This window comes from Strongylocentrotus purpuratus, unplaced genomic scaffold (assembly GCF_000002235.5).
Source record: "Strongylocentrotus purpuratus isolate Spur 01 unplaced genomic scaffold, Spur_5.0 spur5_scaffold_18, whole genome shotgun sequence".
NCBI classification, from domain to species: Eukaryota; Metazoa; Echinodermata; class Echinoidea; order Camarodonta; family Strongylocentrotidae; genus Strongylocentrotus; species Strongylocentrotus purpuratus.
This window is the reverse complement of record NW_022145603.1, coordinates 16432703-16450642: the sequence shown is the minus strand read 5'-3', so window position 1 is coordinate 16450642 and position 17940 is coordinate 16432703. Positions and strand designations below refer to the sequence as shown.

The 17940-nt window shown below is 37.8% G+C and overlaps 1 protein-coding gene across 1 annotated transcript in view; it reads left to right on the top strand.

Annotated features, from left to right (window-relative positions):
* Positions 1–17940, top strand: part of LOC586734 (phosphatidylinositol 4-phosphate 3-kinase C2 domain-containing subunit beta) — a 48627-nt gene that overhangs the window by 15935 nt on the left and 14752 nt on the right. Inside the window, exons 7-21 of the mRNA XM_030988803.1 lie at positions 75–154; positions 790–856; positions 1990–2336; positions 3389–3511; positions 4671–4805; positions 5756–5864; positions 6686–6831; positions 8191–8379; positions 9680–9773; positions 10413–10507; positions 11540–11720; positions 12464–12565; positions 14114–14206; positions 16561–16690; positions 17295–17431. Coding sequence (XP_030844663.1) covers positions 75–154; positions 790–856; positions 1990–2336; positions 3389–3511; positions 4671–4805; positions 5756–5864; positions 6686–6831; positions 8191–8379; positions 9680–9773; positions 10413–10507; positions 11540–11720; positions 12464–12565; positions 14114–14206; positions 16561–16690; positions 17295–17431 — 2028 coding nt within the window. The remainder of the gene's footprint in view (positions 1–74; positions 155–789; positions 857–1989; positions 2337–3388; positions 3512–4670; positions 4806–5755; positions 5865–6685; positions 6832–8190; positions 8380–9679; positions 9774–10412; positions 10508–11539; positions 11721–12463; positions 12566–14113; positions 14207–16560; positions 16691–17294; positions 17432–17940) is intronic.

Below are 17940 nucleotides of genomic sequence, written 5' to 3'. Positions count from 1 at the left end.
TCTCGACAAATCAAAACCAATACATTTGATGCAGGATATAATAAAATATATTTTATGATGATTCTGTTCTACAGAGTGCTGATGATAATGGTGATGTGGGGATGAGTACGTTCTCAAATCTCTTTGACAGGCCTGTTACTACATCAGTATCAAAGTAAGTATTCTATTAGATAGACAGGCAAAGAAAGAGAGGGAGGGAGGGAGGGAGGGAGGGAGGGAGGGAGGGACGGACGGAGGGAGGGAGGGACGGAGGGAGGGAGGGACGGAGGGAGGGAGAGCTAACATTAGCCAACACCAAGCCTCATTAAGGTGTTATATATGCATTTAGCAACTCCATATCCTAATAATGTGTTTCTACCTCTGTGTGATGAAATTATGATATTCAACAATTATGCAGTTTGCGTTCTGGACAAGTCTTTTCGTGCCAGTCCACTTTGCTAAGCTACCTCTGTGTTAATGGTCATCAAAGCTTTATCTAACAAGTTGAAACTTCATCATCTCTTTTAAGTTAAAGCTTGTATTAATACACTCAATGAATACAATGTATAATAATAAGACATAAGAAAAGCTTCACTCCTTGCTGTCTTCAAAGTTTTGTTGAAGACACACTTGTTTTAAGGAGCTCTTGTATTTGTATTGTGTATCTGTAAAGCGGCACTGTTAGAAGTTATGTTTTCATCACAGCGCTGTAGAGTATATTTATATAGCAGTTAGGCTATATTTATTGATCTAATAATGATTATTATTATAATGTACAACCAATAATCTCTAATCTTCTTTATGTATCAGGATGGGAATCAACGTCTTGATGGATGCATTCACCACAGAGTCAGAGAAACTCAAGAAAGCAGTTGAGGTTAGTCTTCAGACCTTCCGTCTTAAAACTAATAATGAGTTGTCCAAGTATCATTGTAGTTTAAGCTTTTTATGACAAAAGGGGGCCTTACGCTTGTTGCCTATTAGCAAATGTCGACTGTCTAGGTTTCATAGTCTTGCATGCAGGCAAAGCAAGATACGTTGTAGTAAAATTTGTGATCTTTCATTTTTGTATATTTTCTTTGACAACCACTGGTTGTGCATTATGTATCCATTCAGCTTCTAATATGACTTTTCCCCATTTATGTACAGTGTGCAGTATATAGTGCATGGAAATTATACAAGAGACCAACCTTATGCTGGAATGTACATGTAAGGGGATTGTTGTCCAAATAGAAATAGTTTTAATAATTGTTGAAGGTTTCTTTACCCATAGAGCTTCCCCAATATTAAAACACAGTTATATTTCAAAATGCAAGCATGGATAAGAAAGTTCTCTCTAAAATAAGCTTTGATAATGAAAGCCAGATGTAGGCTAGTCTATACCCCTTTTATAATGTTAGCAAATACATGCAACACCTTAGAGGAATGTTGTATATATCTCTTTAACTCATGGTTTATTTTCATTTGACTTGGTGTGGATAATGCTGCCAGTTTGGAATCAGGACATGAACTTACATACTTTTAAAACAGAGTTGCCCTTCTGACTACAAACAGACAATTTATCTCCCCGGTACGAACATGTCTGCCAGCAATTCCTATCGAGGAGGAATGATACCTGTTTGGGAGGTTCTTCAAACTAATGTCATAAACCTTAGGTTCCTCACTTTTTCTGAAAACCTCTGCGTAGAAAGTGTACAAAACACACTGTATTCCTAATTTTGCCTTGAGAACTTCCTAAATTATTGCTGTGCAAGGTTGGCAGGTATGTACAGTGAAACCTGTCTACAACGACCGCCCAAGGGAAACACAAAAAGTGGCCTTTGTAGGCAGGTGGTCTTTGTAGACAGGTTCCTTCAGTACATGATTCAATGGGAAACCATTTTCAAGGAAAACAACAAATGTGGCCTTTGTAGACAGGTGGTCTTTGTAGACAGGTGGCCTTTGTAGACAGGTGGTCACTAAAGCAGGTTTGACTGTACTAATATGGTAATTCCAATCTTGTCCTTCCAGGCCAAGTCCCATCAACCTTACGTGGGTCCCCTAGTCCAGACTGTCAAGGCAATCTGTGCCACTCTGGCCAAGGTAGAATCCAACAGCGTCACTATGGCGGTCAAGATCCTCCAGACCGGTCACTCCCCTCTCCTTGCCCTGGAACGTCTGACCGATGCCGTGCTTCAGCTTGTTGATATCTACTGCCAGGCCTTCGATACCGACCTAGGACCGGAGCTGTCGCCGGGCGTGGCCTCTTCTAAGATGGGGACTATCGAGGCGGGGCTGGAAGACATCACCACCATGGGACAGTGCTTGAGAGTCAAGATAGCTTCAGCACATCGGCTTCCCCTACAGTGGAAGAATTCGTAAGAAAAGATCCTTCATCAAATTGATTGTTTACTTGCAATAATTGGTTCAACATTTCAAGTTACTGTTAAAGGTTAAACATCCATCTATTATCATTTAGCAGAAATAGGTATATAGCTTGAGGTATGAACAATTATGTTAACTTTATCTTTTATCATTTTTATTGTAGATTTATATGATCATTCCTGTTTTTATGCACATTTTATGTAAACATTGCATTATTGGTCCTTGGACTACTGCATCGTACATTGTATATGTTGATATTAAAATCCGAAATTGAATTGAATTGAATTGAGGGTGACTGGGTAGAAATTATAATGCAGTGGAACCCTGTTATAGCAAAAGTGCCTGTTACCAAGGAACTTCCTTCCCATATTAAAAGAAACCTTATCATAAGGTGCCATGGTCGAGTGGTTAAGTCGCCGGACTGTCGATCACAAGGTCCACGGTTCGAGACCCGCTGCTGCACTAATGCCCTTTGGTAAGACATTGATCTACATTTGCCACACTCAACCCATGTAAATGAGTACCTGGCTGGAATTAATTCTTTGAAATGCTAGAGCTCCAAAATGGCAGCACAGCTAAAGTCGGGGTAAAAATCTCCCAGTTTGGAAGCGCTTAGTGATTCTAATAAGCGCTATATAAAAACTGAGTATTATTATTATTATTATAATAAAGCTATGATCTGACACTATAAACAGGTGGCTGCCTAATATCTAATTTCAAAAGTCCTACAAAGGGCTCATATCTAAAAATGTCCATCTGGACCTGGTATGACATATTTGTTTTAACAGTTTTCTTTATAAAGAGGTTCCGTCGTACTAGCTCTTCAAAAGATAATTCAGAGTCTTTTTCTCGGCTGCTCAGTCATGACATGTTTGCAGTCACCTGTCAGGTATTTTACGGTGGACAACCTCTCCACACCCAGGTTGAGACATGGCCGTCCAAGATTTCAAATGGATTCTTTGGTGTGTTCCTTTTGTCTCTATATTTTATGTCCCTCTCTCAAGCTAATAATCATATCTTTTCTCTATTTTTTTTATCTTCTCAGTCATGACATGTTTGCAGTAACCTGTCAGGTATTTTACGGTGGACAGCCTCTCCACACCCAGGTTGATACATGGCCGTCCAAGATTTCAAATGGATTCTTTGACAAGGTCACTTGGCATGAAGAGTAAGTCATTCATGTCATACTTCTTGTAAAAATGACACCTGGCTGGAATGCTCCCCCGGGAGTGAAGAATGTTCATACATTGTGTGCGGGTCAGCCTGAATCCGATGACCGGGGTACTAATATGATTGCAGGGCCCTCAGTATGAATACTGATGAGGCTACCCTGGATAAACAAGACATATTATTATTATTATTATTATTATTCTATTACAAGTTTTCAGCAGCAGCAAATAGGTCGGGCAGCAAATACTCAAAAATTATTTTATGGCTTTATTTAGTCTCTTCAAAAACAGGTTGTCTGTAAAATCAGGGTTCTTGCTACAAAATATCAGCTACCTGTGCAAATACTAAATTGATAGACAAAAAAACAGCAACAACAAAATACATTTCTGTATGTAAAATTCCTATACTCTCAGATCATTGGAATACCAGTTTAATAATGCTATGATCATCAAATCGAAATGAGCCGTAGACCATTGAAACAGGGAATGTATACATTCTTTGAAAGGAATCATAGACTTATGGTTTATTCATATAAATGTGAATATTTGGTTCCAGTCATTTCTTGATTATTGTAACCTACAGTAATAAGTGTAACAAGTGACATGATTGGGGCCACAAAGGTATTAATGAAATTGGCCCTAGACTGCTCAAACTGGGAATGTACACATTCTTTGAAAGGAAACATAGACTTCTGTTTTTATTCATATAAATGGGAATATTTGGTTGCAGTAATTTCTTTGGTATCGTAACCTAATGAGTTGAGCAAGGGACATGTTCGGGACCACAAGGACATTAACTCAAATACTTCACACATACATGTAGCTAGTACCCTTGTGCCACCAGACCGATATTGTACTCCACACATGTACATTTGCTAAGGATTAAGAGTTAACACCCCTATAGCTCCAGACAGATAATGTACTCTACATTTACCAAGGATAAATATTGTTCTGGGCCCCGTCTTAAGAGGAGTTAAGATTGAAGTCCTCCAATCAATCTCAAGTTTGCTGTCACCTATCTCTTATGTACATAGTTGCGATTGATATCAATCGCAAATAAGTTGCGGATAATATCAAGAACCCTTTATAAGACGGGCCCCTCAATTATTGAATGTACACTAATGAGTTCAATGTCTTAATTTCTCTTACCCGTTGCAGTGTGGAGCTACCGATCCCTATCAGTAGATTGCCAAGGGAAGCTAGAATATGTTTGACACTGTGTGGAGTGGATATGAACAGTGGGGAGAGGACAGTGCGGGGATGGGTAGCTGTCCCGCTCTTCAACTTTAGAAGGTAATCTTACCACTTTTAAGTGATGATGATTATGATGATTGCAGTGATGTTGAATGATGATGATAATGATGATGTTGATGATGATGTTGATGATGATGATGATGATGATAATGATGAAGATGATGGTGATGAAGATGTTGATGATGATGATGATGTTGATGTTGATGATGGTGATGATGATGGTGATGGTTATGTTGGTAGTGGTGATGATGATGATGATGATGATGATGACGATGATGATGAAAATGGTGACGATGATGCTGATGTTGATGACGATGATGATGATGAAAATGGTGACGATGATGCTGATGTTGATGATGATGTTGATGATGATGATGATGATGATGATGATGATGATGATGATGGTGATGAAGATGTTGATGATGATGATGGTGATGATGATGGTGATGGTTATGTTGGTAGTGGTGATGATGATGATGATGATGATGATGACGATGATGATGATGAAAATGGTGACGATGATGCTGATGTTGATGACGATGATCATGACAATGGAAGTTATTGTTATACTGATGATAAATATATGGAAGATGATAAGGATAAATGAGATTAAATTACATTTCATTTTAAAAAATGATGAAAGTATTTGGAAATCTGTATTGATGTTAATAAAATAACTGGCTGCCAGTAAGATTTCATCTTCACTTTTAAAAGAAATCTTGGGAAATTCTCATTAAAATATATTTTCTTTTAGTTTTAATATAGGGATTATTATGACATGGTATAAAAGTAGGACTTGTCATTTCTTCATATCTGTGCATAACGGGCCTTGTACACCTATAGTTCAGAAAGTCTGCGAGAGCACCAGATATTCTTCCATTTTGACAAGTAAAAAATACATCTCACTGACATGAAAGATAACAAAGTTTCCACAAGTATTTTCTTTTAAATCTGCCATCGTAATTCCCGATCCCATCTTCTCTGTGCAGTGTTCTCCTAACAGGCAGTCAGCTGCTAGGACTATGGCCAGAGAGTCGGGCAAACCCCATCGGGACATGTGCCTCCAACCTGCTCAGTCCAGACAGTGCTATTCTACAGGTGGGTTAGTCAATTATAAGTTAAATAGTATACAGCAATACTATATTAAATTTACATAACTGTTGAAAATATTCAATTAAAAGATTTGATGTAGGACTGTACATAGCATACTTATAAGAAGAACAGACTTTTGATAATTATTGTCTTAACCCAAGCTAGTTGATAATTCCGGCCTTATACTGGAACATTAGCATACAGAACAAAGATTGAACCTGTGATCTCCAAGTTCCTACTGCTGTAACCACTGAGTCCCTGAATATTCCTATTTTAAGGAAAGAAACTGGGGGTGTTTCGCAAAGACTAAGATCGACCTAAGTTGGACTTGAACTATGGCAGGCCATTCATGCCACTGGTTGCTCTCAGCATTGGTCTCTCACAATTATGATCTTTAGATAACATTTTCCTCTTCAATATGAACTATCAAAAAAAGGTACATTCTGTAGATTTGAAACCACAATTTGTACGTCCCTTGAGAAACCAATGCCAGGAATGGTTAGAGGAACTAGTGGCATGAACGGCCTGCCATACTTCAAGTCCAACTTAAAGACCGTCAATACTACGGGGCCAGAAGGGATTAGACCACTCAGCAAGGTTACTGACAGGTGGCTATCTCATTAAGTCAGCTCTCAACTAACATAAGAAAAAGAGGATCATGGGGACCAACAGGCACCTATTGGGGAAGTTTTCTATATAGAGGGAGCAAGTAGCTACAAGTAGGACAATGGGGCTTTAAATTAATCTTAGTCTATGTGGAACACCCCCTGGTCTTGACATTTTTTCTTTAAATACATGGTGTTTGTATCCAATGATTTATTTCTCAGGTTGACTTCCCAACGTTCAAGCAGGTAGTGATCTTCCCTCCAATCGAGCCTAAGAAAGCGGTCAACCGACCCACCAGTTTCACAGCTCTGGAAGAACATGAACAGTATAGACTTCATGGTATCCTCAAGAAAGACTCGCTATCTCCGTAAGTTATATACAAGACTTTATCAAGACTATACCAAACAGTCCTTTTCAGGACTACAAACCCTCAAGAAAGATTACTGAGAGTACTTCTCAGGACTGCTCAGTCCTCCCTCTCTCTCACATGGTGCACCCGCAAGCCTACTGTATATCTACATCACCATGCAAGCCGACATTTACAAGCATCATCTAAGTCTTTATCCTTGTTGAATATTCAGGGGGGGGGGGGGTTCACAAAGATCCTAAGTTGGACTTAAAAATTATGGAGAGCCATTTGTAGCTTTAGAATTAAATATTTCCAAAAGCAAAAATTGAAGTATTTTAGACTTTTCATAAATTCCACATCAAGAACATGAAATCTCCTTGATAATAGAAAATATGAATGATTTCACAAAGATCCTAAGTCAAACTTGACTCTAAGTTGGACTTGAAAATTATGGAGAGCCATTTGTAGCTTTAACATTAAATATTTCCAAAAGCAAAAATTGAAGTATTTTAGACTTTTCCTAAATTCCACATCAAGAACATGAAGTCTCCTTGATAATAGAAAATATGAATGATTTGAATCAACATTTTATGCCTTTTGAAATAACTTTCACAAAATATTTTCAATGATGCTAACCGTTTTCCATATTTTTTAAGTCGAACTTAGATATAAGTTTAACTTAGGATCTTTGTGAAACACCCCCTGGTGACCACAATTTACCTCAAAACCACCAAATTGTGTTTGTGTATTACTTTATGATATTCTTGAGGTTTAGGTTTAAATTGACTCGGTAACATTGCCTTAGATTCCGAAACAAAATCCTGGATTTAGCTCATGCTGCAATCATAACTATAAACCTTTAGGTCAATCAGTCAGGAATCCCATGACTTTTACAAGCTGATCTCCTGTCTGATTATCAAGATATTCATGATTTGAAATTGAAATTTCAAATTTTGATTTCCTAACACTACAGTCTATTGAGTAAAATGAGTATGGTAGAACGGGTCACTCAAAGATTTTTACTTTTTTGAGGCACTTCATGATCATTTTGAAGCACAATTTGTTCAGGGTTTCAATATTACACCATATCACAGACTGATAACACGTAGGGCCGTGCATCTCAGATTTAACATTGTTAAACGATGCCTTTAAAGGTCGACTGTACTAGTTCAGCCAGAAGGGATTAGACCACACAGCGAGGTCACTGACAGGTAGCCATCTCATTAACTCAGCTCTCAGTTAACATAAGAAAAAGAGGATCATGGGGGACCAACAGGCACCGATTGGGGAAGTTTTCTTGGTAGAGGGAGCAAGTAGCTACAAGTAGTACAGTGTGGATTTAATATAAATCAACTGCTTTAATATTACCTTTACCAGCCTGAGGGAGGATGATGCTACTTTTCTGTGGAACAAGCGTCACTTCTGTACCCGTATCAGCTGGGCACTAGCGCGTGTGCTTCAGGTAGCTGCTAGCTGGGATTGGGCGTGTCTAGCTGATATCTATGCTCTGATGGAGGAATGGATTCCTCTGGACCCCTTGGATGCCCTCCAGCTACTGCATCCCAGGTAGGTCTAGGTCCTCACTATGAATATGATGGACAAAGAAAGCGGACAAAATATACAGTTCCTCAGGTAGACAAAGGAACATCCCTTCACTGCTATTATGTAAAAATTGTGTAGGACAGGTGTCACATGCATATTCACCTGTTCTACACATTTTAACATAATAGCAGTGAAGGGATGTTCCTTTGTCTACCTGAGGAACTGTATATTTTGTCCGCTTTCTTTGTCCGTCATGTTCATAGTGCCTTCACCCTCCGTCATCTTCATGGCTCATTACCATGCATAAAGTGATTCAGCAAAAACATTGTTTATATTGTGTGTGTTGGAGCCAGGAGAGCATTATCATGTATTAGTTTACAGAGTAAACATCCTTCTGTTTCCAAACAGATACATACATTCATAATATACATACAAATGTTTATATATAAAGCACAAAATCTAATGAAATATTGCTTAATGTGCTTTTCATGATAAATTAATGCTAAAAAGACCCCCCACCCCCAATTTTTTTTTTAAAGCATACAATAATCGAAGAGGTGTGTCTTTACTTTCTTTTGAAAAAATCAATCAAAGTGGAATTCAGACCAACAAAAAATGGAGGGTGTTTCATATTTGGTGCCGTTATAAGAGAACCTACACTTCCACAAATTTGAATTGACAAGAGGTAGTCAGAGGAGTGTAGTATCATTTCAAGAGTGGATTTAATGTTTTTAATAGGTGATGTGTAGTAAGTATTTATCCCCTTACGTGACACCAGCATTCAAAACTTCTATTCATGAACCTTGAAGAGTTAATTTTTCAGCTTTTATTTTCCTTTCACTAGTAAGTATGTTGTGTGATATGTTTTATGGGTATATATAAGCTATTTACATAGCTGCCAACTATTCCTATCTCGGAGGAATGATTCCTATATCTTGGCCTTCAAGCTATTTTTTTGAACCCTTGATTCTTCTCTTTTTCTGAAATATTCTGTGTGAAAAGTATACAAAATAGACTGTATTCCTAATTTTGCCACGAGCGATTCCAAACTTTTGCTGTGAAAGGTTGCTAGGTATGCACACATGGTGTGTTGGCTCAGTCAGTAGAGCGTCTGCCTCACAACCGGGAGGTCGTTGGTTCGAACCCCGGCCGCGTCATACCAAAAGACGTTAAAAGACAGGAGTTGCTGCTATCTTGTTTGGCGTTCAACAATAAGGGATACAGAACCGGTTTAACAATTTGGAGTGGACTTTAAAAGATTATTATTATTATTATTATTATTATGTATTAAATGAATTATTTGACCTTTGTATGTTTGACCTAGGTTTGCTGACCAACATGTGAGGTCAAAGGCCGTCGAGTGGATCCAACCCTTAGAGGACGATGAACTCTGCGATTACTTGCCACAGCTTGTTCAAGTAAGCTCAGACCTCCCCTGGTCAACCTTCTCCGTAAAACATCAACTGGGATCCGTTTCACAAAGCCTTTTTTCAATGACAAATGACAAAAATCAGTGACAAATCTGCTGATAACCAATCAGAAGCAAGTATTTCAGTAGCTTATAACAAAAAATGTCATTTGTCACTGATGGCAAGTTTTGTGAAACGCCCCCCTGGAGTGATGCTGATAGTTTCCATGAACAAACACTTGTCAGTCGCTTTGTGTAACAGTGTCTGCTCTGTAAGACTAGGCTGACTGCATACTTCTACAGGCTCTGTACTTTAGCTACTCCAGACACAGCCAGAGGCTAGTCTGCAAGCACAGACCCTAATTTGACACTTTATCAACAAATTATTGTGCCTTGAGAGAAGCCTAGCCCAGCTACCTACTGGTTGTGTCAATATGTCAGGAGCAGCTATAGTACATGGCCTATGGTAAATTTGGACAAATTATTTGTTCACATACGGTAACTTGACAAATAACAAAACTTGGTAAGTGTGTGAATATTTTTAGTTGTTAATTTTATATGACATCATTTATCAAAATAATGTTTACAAAAAAAAAGAGAAAAAAACAAGATAAATAAACAAAAAATTGTTTGCTGGCCTTTTTTCTAGGCACTGAAGTACGAGAGCTACCACGACTCAGCCTTAGCCAGCTTTCTCATTGAGCGGGCCCTTAGTAGCATTCGGATTGCGCAGTATCTTTACTGGTAAGTTGAAGAAGCAATTTTAGGTTTAATCTTTGCACATCACTCTCTGTATCTGTATAATGTTGTATTAATCTGCTCCATTGATGCAATGACCGAGCATGATTGTGAGCATAAGTATTTGTTCCTTTTTCAAGCAGTCGTTAAATAATGATTATTGCATTGTTTATAAAAATACTGAACCCGGCAGCCCATACGCTGAATTACATTCAGTTTACAAGATAATAACAACTTCACTTGAACATCAATGTTGTAACAATTATCATACAATGTGAAAACATTCACAATTAAAACAATACTGCAATCAAAGTAATGAAGTATCCTTTAAATAGGGTCAAATTATGTTCACATATTGCACTGAGAGATATAGAAAAAAAAAAGAAAGAGTAGAAGGAAAGTGAGAGAAAAGAAGAGTATGGAACTACACTTTGTAAAATAAACATATCGATTCATGTTTATTTGACCAATACTTGTTAATCCTATCAGGTATGATTTCTGTTCATTTTTAAAACCTAATGAGTGAGTACATGTACATGTACATATCATTGCGATAGCAAGCATGATCATAAGTATAGTCAAAGGGCCGAGATGGTTTATGCCTTTACTAAGTGTCATTTATGAATGGATTGTGGACCTATATAGTGAATCTAGTTTAGTTGGAAAAGATGAAAATTTGTGGAAGAAATATCGTGAAATGATCACTTTTCTCCATTGTTTGTAGGTACCTTCATGACAGCAAGCATGATCATAAGTTTAGTCAGAGAACCAAGCTGGTTTGTGCCTTTACTTAGTGTCATTTATGACAATTGTCTTTGTGGTGGTCAAGAATAGATTGGAGACCTACAGTACATGCATATAGTAGATAGCTTGATTACAAATTGAGTTGAAAATTACAAAATTTGTATGTCAAAAAAAGATGAATTGGTCACTTCTCTTCATTTGGGCAGCGTCAGGAGCGTCAGGAGGGTCACAACATGACGGACATGTGCGCTATATAAGAAGCCACCATTATTATTATTATTTTTCATTTTTCAGGTACCTTCACGATAGCAAGCATGATCATAAGTTCAGTCAGAGAGCTGAGATGGTACTGTGTGCTCTGCTCAGCGTGTGCGGCCGAGGGTTGCGTCAGCAGTTCAGAAAGCAGGATGCGCTCATGATGAACCTGAGTAACATCGCTGAGCAGGTCAAAGCCGCTAAAGACTCTGTGAGACCGGTAAGCTATAATCTTTCATTTCATTCTGAGAATTCTTCCTCTAAATATATGACATATATTCATATGATAATAATGACAATGATGATGATGGGGATGATGACAATGATGATGATGATGACAATGATGATGATGGGGATGATGACAATGATGATGATGATGACAATGATGATGATGATGACAATGATGATGATGGTGATGATGATGATGATGTTGATAATGGCATTTTTCATATGATTCCGAGAATTCTACCCGTAAATATATGATATATATTCATATGATAATAATGACACCGGCGATGATGATGATGATGGTGACAATGATGATGTTGATAATGGCATTTTTCATTTGATTCCAAGAATTCTACCTGTAAATATATGATATGTATTCATATGATAATAATGACACCGGCGATGATGATGATGATGGTGACAATGATGATGTTGATAATGGCATTTTTCATTTGATTCCGAGAATTCTACCTGTAAATATATGACATGTTTATATTTTCTCCCCAACATATCACTTGTATTGTATAAGATTCCAAAAGTACTTTTGGACCTGTTTGGATATGGAAATCTACCATTTCTTCATTTCCTTTTCCTGTTTCTGTATTTTGCACATTACTCAAACAATTGTCAATTACAATTTAAAACCAACAAAAGATGTTGCATACCCATGCATCAATTTTTAGGCCCTGTAAACCTTTTACCATCCCCACATTCTCTCCCTCTTCTCTCTCCCAGGCTCTTCTTCATAAAGCTCTGGGCACACTTCCTGCAGACTTATCTCAGCAAGTTCGTCTACCCACCAATCCAAGTTTGGAAATCAATGGTATTGATGTACAGGTATGTACTAAATGCAGTGAAACCCAGGCCTGATATTTTTTCCCCAATTTTTTTTCTTCTTTTTTTTTCTTCCTGAATTTATCCTGATGTTTCCCTTATTTTCTCTTTTCTTCCCTATTATTTCCCAATTCTTCTTACTCAAAAGGGGGGAATGTTGTTAAATGCCATTTTCCCTCCAAATCTTTTTTTTTTTTTTTTACTCAAGGGGGGCGTGGTTGAGGGAAAAATATTTTTTTTTTTTTTTTTTTTTAATTGCTCACTATCACCCCTGAAAACCTGCCTTAGAGATCTGTGTACAAAACATGCATTTCGATGAAGACAACATTTCTATTGTCCTTGAACAGTGTTTGGTTGATGTTTTATTTTACCTGACTGCTAAGAAAGCATGTATATGCTTGTATTAAACAGCCAGGGAACTGATGGCTTTAAGTCGTCTCTATTGACTTAGTAATTTTATTACATTGTACTGATATATAGAGGTCTGAAGTTTGTTAAAGATAAAGACCAGTTCTGGTTATGCGATTGCATTGTGAAAGAAACATTGTGGAATTAATCAGAAAAGGTTGATCATCTAGCATATAAGTATTGGTGTGGTCTGCAAGGTTCTGGCATCATCAAAATGATAAGAAATTTGGCCCAGTCTGGCACAGAAAGATGTATATGGGACTACGCGACATGTGCGCGACATGTGCATGATATCCATCAGGTCCAAATAGATATAATATTTTACCAAATATATCAATTAGTAGGCGGTTCCTCTGCAAAATTTGTATCACGTATTAGTCAAAACATTCTTTCACATGATTGGTAATGAGAGCTTCCATTTTATTTTTTGAGAGGGGGGCGTTTCCAAAACTGGTCTTTACCTTTAAGCTAGAATTGTTTATATGATTTGGTACATCACTTTATTGATACATCAGCAGTAAAGAATCAGAGACACTATGACAGGTGGTGGCATACAAAGAACATGAGAGCATAATGAGAAAAGCCCAGGATTTGACCTTATTAATGGTCCATGCAGGGCAGCTAACGTAGAAAGACATATTAAGTCTTTAAAAAATAGTTTATAAAATCGACATAATAGTTATTCAGATCACCATATAATGTAATAAATGTAATGTTGTATTGAAAAATATCAAAATATAGGAAACACAAATCCTTCATACAATCAGGAGTAATCCAGACAAGTCTTAATTTATATTCTGACACTGTCACCTTATTATTTAGATCCCTCCCTCAACAACCATGTCGAATATTAAGTTAAAGGTATAATAATAATAATAATAATAATATGTCTTGTTTACCCAGTGTAGCCTCAGCAGTATTCATACTGTTATCCCGGAGGGCCCTGCAATTATATCATTACCTCGGTCATCTGATTCAGGCTTACCTGCACACAATGTACGCACATTCTCCACTCCCTAGGGAGCATTCATTTGCAGTACCGGTATACATAAAGCTTTTCAAGCTTTTTACATACATGATTTATTTCCTTCAGCTGCAGGTAAAAGTGACATGACGTCTTTACTCTTTTTTTCTTTTTTCTAGGCATGTTCATACTTCACGTCCTTCACCGTACCACTGAAGCTTCATTGCCGTAATATAGATACCCTCGGAGAGGACATTGTTATCATGTTCAAGGTAGGCTATTAAAGAGAGAAGGGTGGAGTTTTGCTAAAGGGGAAAAATAACTTGTGATCTTTCTTATAATGAGGAAAAGATGGTGATGACGTTGATGATGATGATGATGGTGGTGGTGGTGGTGATGATGATGATGATGGTGGTGGTGGTGGTGGTGGTGGTGGTAGTGATGGTGATGATGATGATGATGACGACGATGATGATGATGATGATGATGATGACGGTGATGATAGTGATGACAAAGATGATGATGACGATGAGGATGAGGATGATGATGATGGTGATGACAAAGATGATGATGACGATGGTGATGATGACGATGATGGTGATGATGGTGATGATGAGGTTGATGATGATGATGATGATGATATAGATTCCCATGGAGAGGACATTGTTATCATGTTCAAGGTAGGCTAAGAGAGGAGGGTGGGGTTTTGCTAAAGGGGAAAAATAATTTGTGATCTTTCTTATGATGAGGAAAGATGGTGATGATAATGATGATGATAATGATGATGATGATGATGATGATGGTGGTGGTGGTGGTGGTGGTGGTGGTGGTGGTGGTGGTGATGATGATGATGATGATGATGGTGGTGGTGATGGTGGTGATGATGATGATGATGATGATGGTGGTGATGATGGTGATGATGATGATGGTGGTGGTGGTAATGGTGGTGGTGATGATGATGATGGTGATGGTGATGGTGATGGTGATGGTGATAATGGTGATGGTGATGGTGATGACAAAGCTGATGATAAGTGATGATAATGGTGATGATGATGATGATGGTGATGATGATGAGGGTGATGGTGATGAGGATGATGATGATTATGATATCCTTCACTGTACCACTGAAGTTTCATTGTAGTAATTGTTATCATGTTCAAGGTAGGCTAAGAGAGAAGGATCGACTTTTGCTAAAGGGGGACAAAATAATTTTAGAATTTTCTTATATTAGTCATAGAAAGTCTTAGATGAAATGTCCACTGAGAAAAGTAATGCTCTTCCCATACCCTAATATGTGAAACATGACAAGAGATAGTGTTTGGACAAAAGAGTCATGCCTAATATGTGTGTGTAGTCCCATACATTACGAAAAGCTCTCCTTAAAGCTAAAGACCAGTTATGGTCATGCGATTGCATTTTGGAAGAAACGTTGTGAAATCGATCAGAAAAGGTTGATCATCTAGCATACATGTAGATGTAATGCAAGGTTCTGGAATCATCAAAATGATAAGAAATTTGGCCAAGTCTTCATAAAGTTAGAAGCACTGTACACAGAAAGATGTATATGGGACTACACACACGTGCGCGACACGTGCATTTGTATCTCTCAACAAGCAAGAGATACACTAATTTACCAAATATATCAATTAGTAGGCGGTTTCCCGTCAAAAAATTTATCAAGCACTGTACACAGAAAGATGTATATGGGACTACACACACGTGCGCGACACGTGCATTTGTATCTCTCAGCAAGCAAGAGATACACTAATTTACCAAACATATCAATTAGTAGGCGGTTTCCCGTCAAAAATTTTATCATCATGTAATATTCAAAACATATTCTTTCACATGATTGGTAATAAGATCTTCCATTTCATTTTTTGAAATTGGGGCGTTTCCAATACTGGTCCTTACCTTTATACCCCACCACTCTAACACAGGAATCAATGTAAATCAGGTGGGGTATCTGGACCCCACTTTCGTTTCTCTCGTTAAAACTTTGTCATGATACCCATTTCTGTGTGAACTACATGTTGAAAATTTGGCCACAGAAAATTTTTGCTCTTTTTATACCCTCATATTTGAAATATGACGAGAAAGAGCTCAAGTGTTTGGACCAAACAGGGATGCCTCACATTTGTGTAGTCCCATATACCCATTTCCGTGTGCACTGCTTGTGCTTTTCATCAAAATTGAGTCAATTTCTTACCAGTTGATGATTTTGGAACCTCACACCATACACCAAGTTGTATGTACTACACAATCAATATTTTCATATTGCTGTCAGACAGTTGCTTTCAAAATCTTATTACATGACCAGAACTCGACCTATAAAGATTTGCGATTGATACGGATCAATCGCAGGTGGTCTAATCAACCGCAAGTTTACAGTCTCCTATCTCCTATGTACATAGTTGCGATTAATTGAAACTGTTTTTAAGACGGTGCCTTTACATAAAAATAACATCTGCCACAGAGCTATGACAAATCTACTGACACCCAATCAAATGAAAGAATTTTAGTAGCCAATAACAATTATCGTATCTTGTTATTGATCACAAGTTTTATGAAGTAGGGCCCAGAAATTAACCCCTTTTTATTAAGTTTGTGTTTGTTGTTGTTTCAGGAAGGTGAGGATATGAGGCAGGACATGCTGACCATGCAGATGATTCGGATCATGGATAAACTCTGGCTAGCTGATGGTCTAGATCTGAGGATGGTTACTTTCAGATGTATGACCACAGGGATACATAGAGGTAAGCTAGGACTATTGTGGTACAGTCAAACCTGCTTTAGTGACCACCTGTCTACAAAGACCACCTGTCTTCAAAGGCCACTTTTTGTGTTTCCCTTGGGTGGTCCCTATAGACAGGTTTGACTGTAATAGAAATGACTATGAGGTTTCTTGGTAATAGATTTGATTATACACCTCACTTTCGAAATCTAGCCATCTGATTGGTAAAAGTGCCCTCATACCAGCCTACCGGTCTATAGTCTTTTAAAATATGCCCTCATGCTGCGATCCCCATTGGTTATGTGTCTTTGTGCGAGCACGGACACCACATAGTGCTTTTTGTCTGCGATTCCCAAATGTTCCCAAATGATTGAAACTTTCAGTCATTTTTCCAGCGATGATTAACAGACAGTGTCTCAGGTTTTCTGTGATGTTTTAACCAATCTTTACTCAATAAAACAATAAGGTAATAATTCTTCGTAGATTTTTGTTTCAATTCGGCATATAAAAGACAAATCGACTGCTTTAATATTCGAGGTCTGGCTCTCAAAATAGTAGATATCTCTATACTATCAGGTGTGGTTATATAAGATCTGGGTATTAGCATTATGTTTCTTTTTGACCAGGTCTAGTGGAGCTGGTTCCGGAGTCGGAGACCCTTCGTAAGATCCAGGTAGAGCATGGGGTAACGGGATCCTTCAAGGATAAGGTCCTTGCAGAATGGCTCCAGAAACATAACCCAACGGAACTCAACTATCAGAAGGTAAGGACGGAGGCAGAGTGAAAACGACAAATCATGACAATGATAATGATAATGGCAATTGAAATTGAAATTTAGCATTTATTATCCATTTGGAAATTCGTTTTTCACTAGTAAAAGCTTACAGATCAATATTCAACAAATAAATAATAGTGATAATTACGTTTCGAAAATAATATCGCTAGTGACATTCGTTTGTCTCGCAATGTATGGTCAACAAGGGATCTAAAAGATCACGACGTTTCGTGTGCCGCTGCTAAACTTTGTCAGGTGATAAAATATATTGTAATAATGTTGTTATTGTTGAATTTATTGGCGTTTTCCATCGTCGTTGGATGATTATAGTTTGTGCTTATATATCGCTGTTCAGGACCGCAGGCCCTCTCAAAGCGCTTTACAGATATATAGTTGTGATCCACAGTCCGGTGACATATCCACTCGACCATGACACCTGTACATTATCATAATCATAGACAATTACAGTAATGGTAAAATTAATTCATAACAGCTTT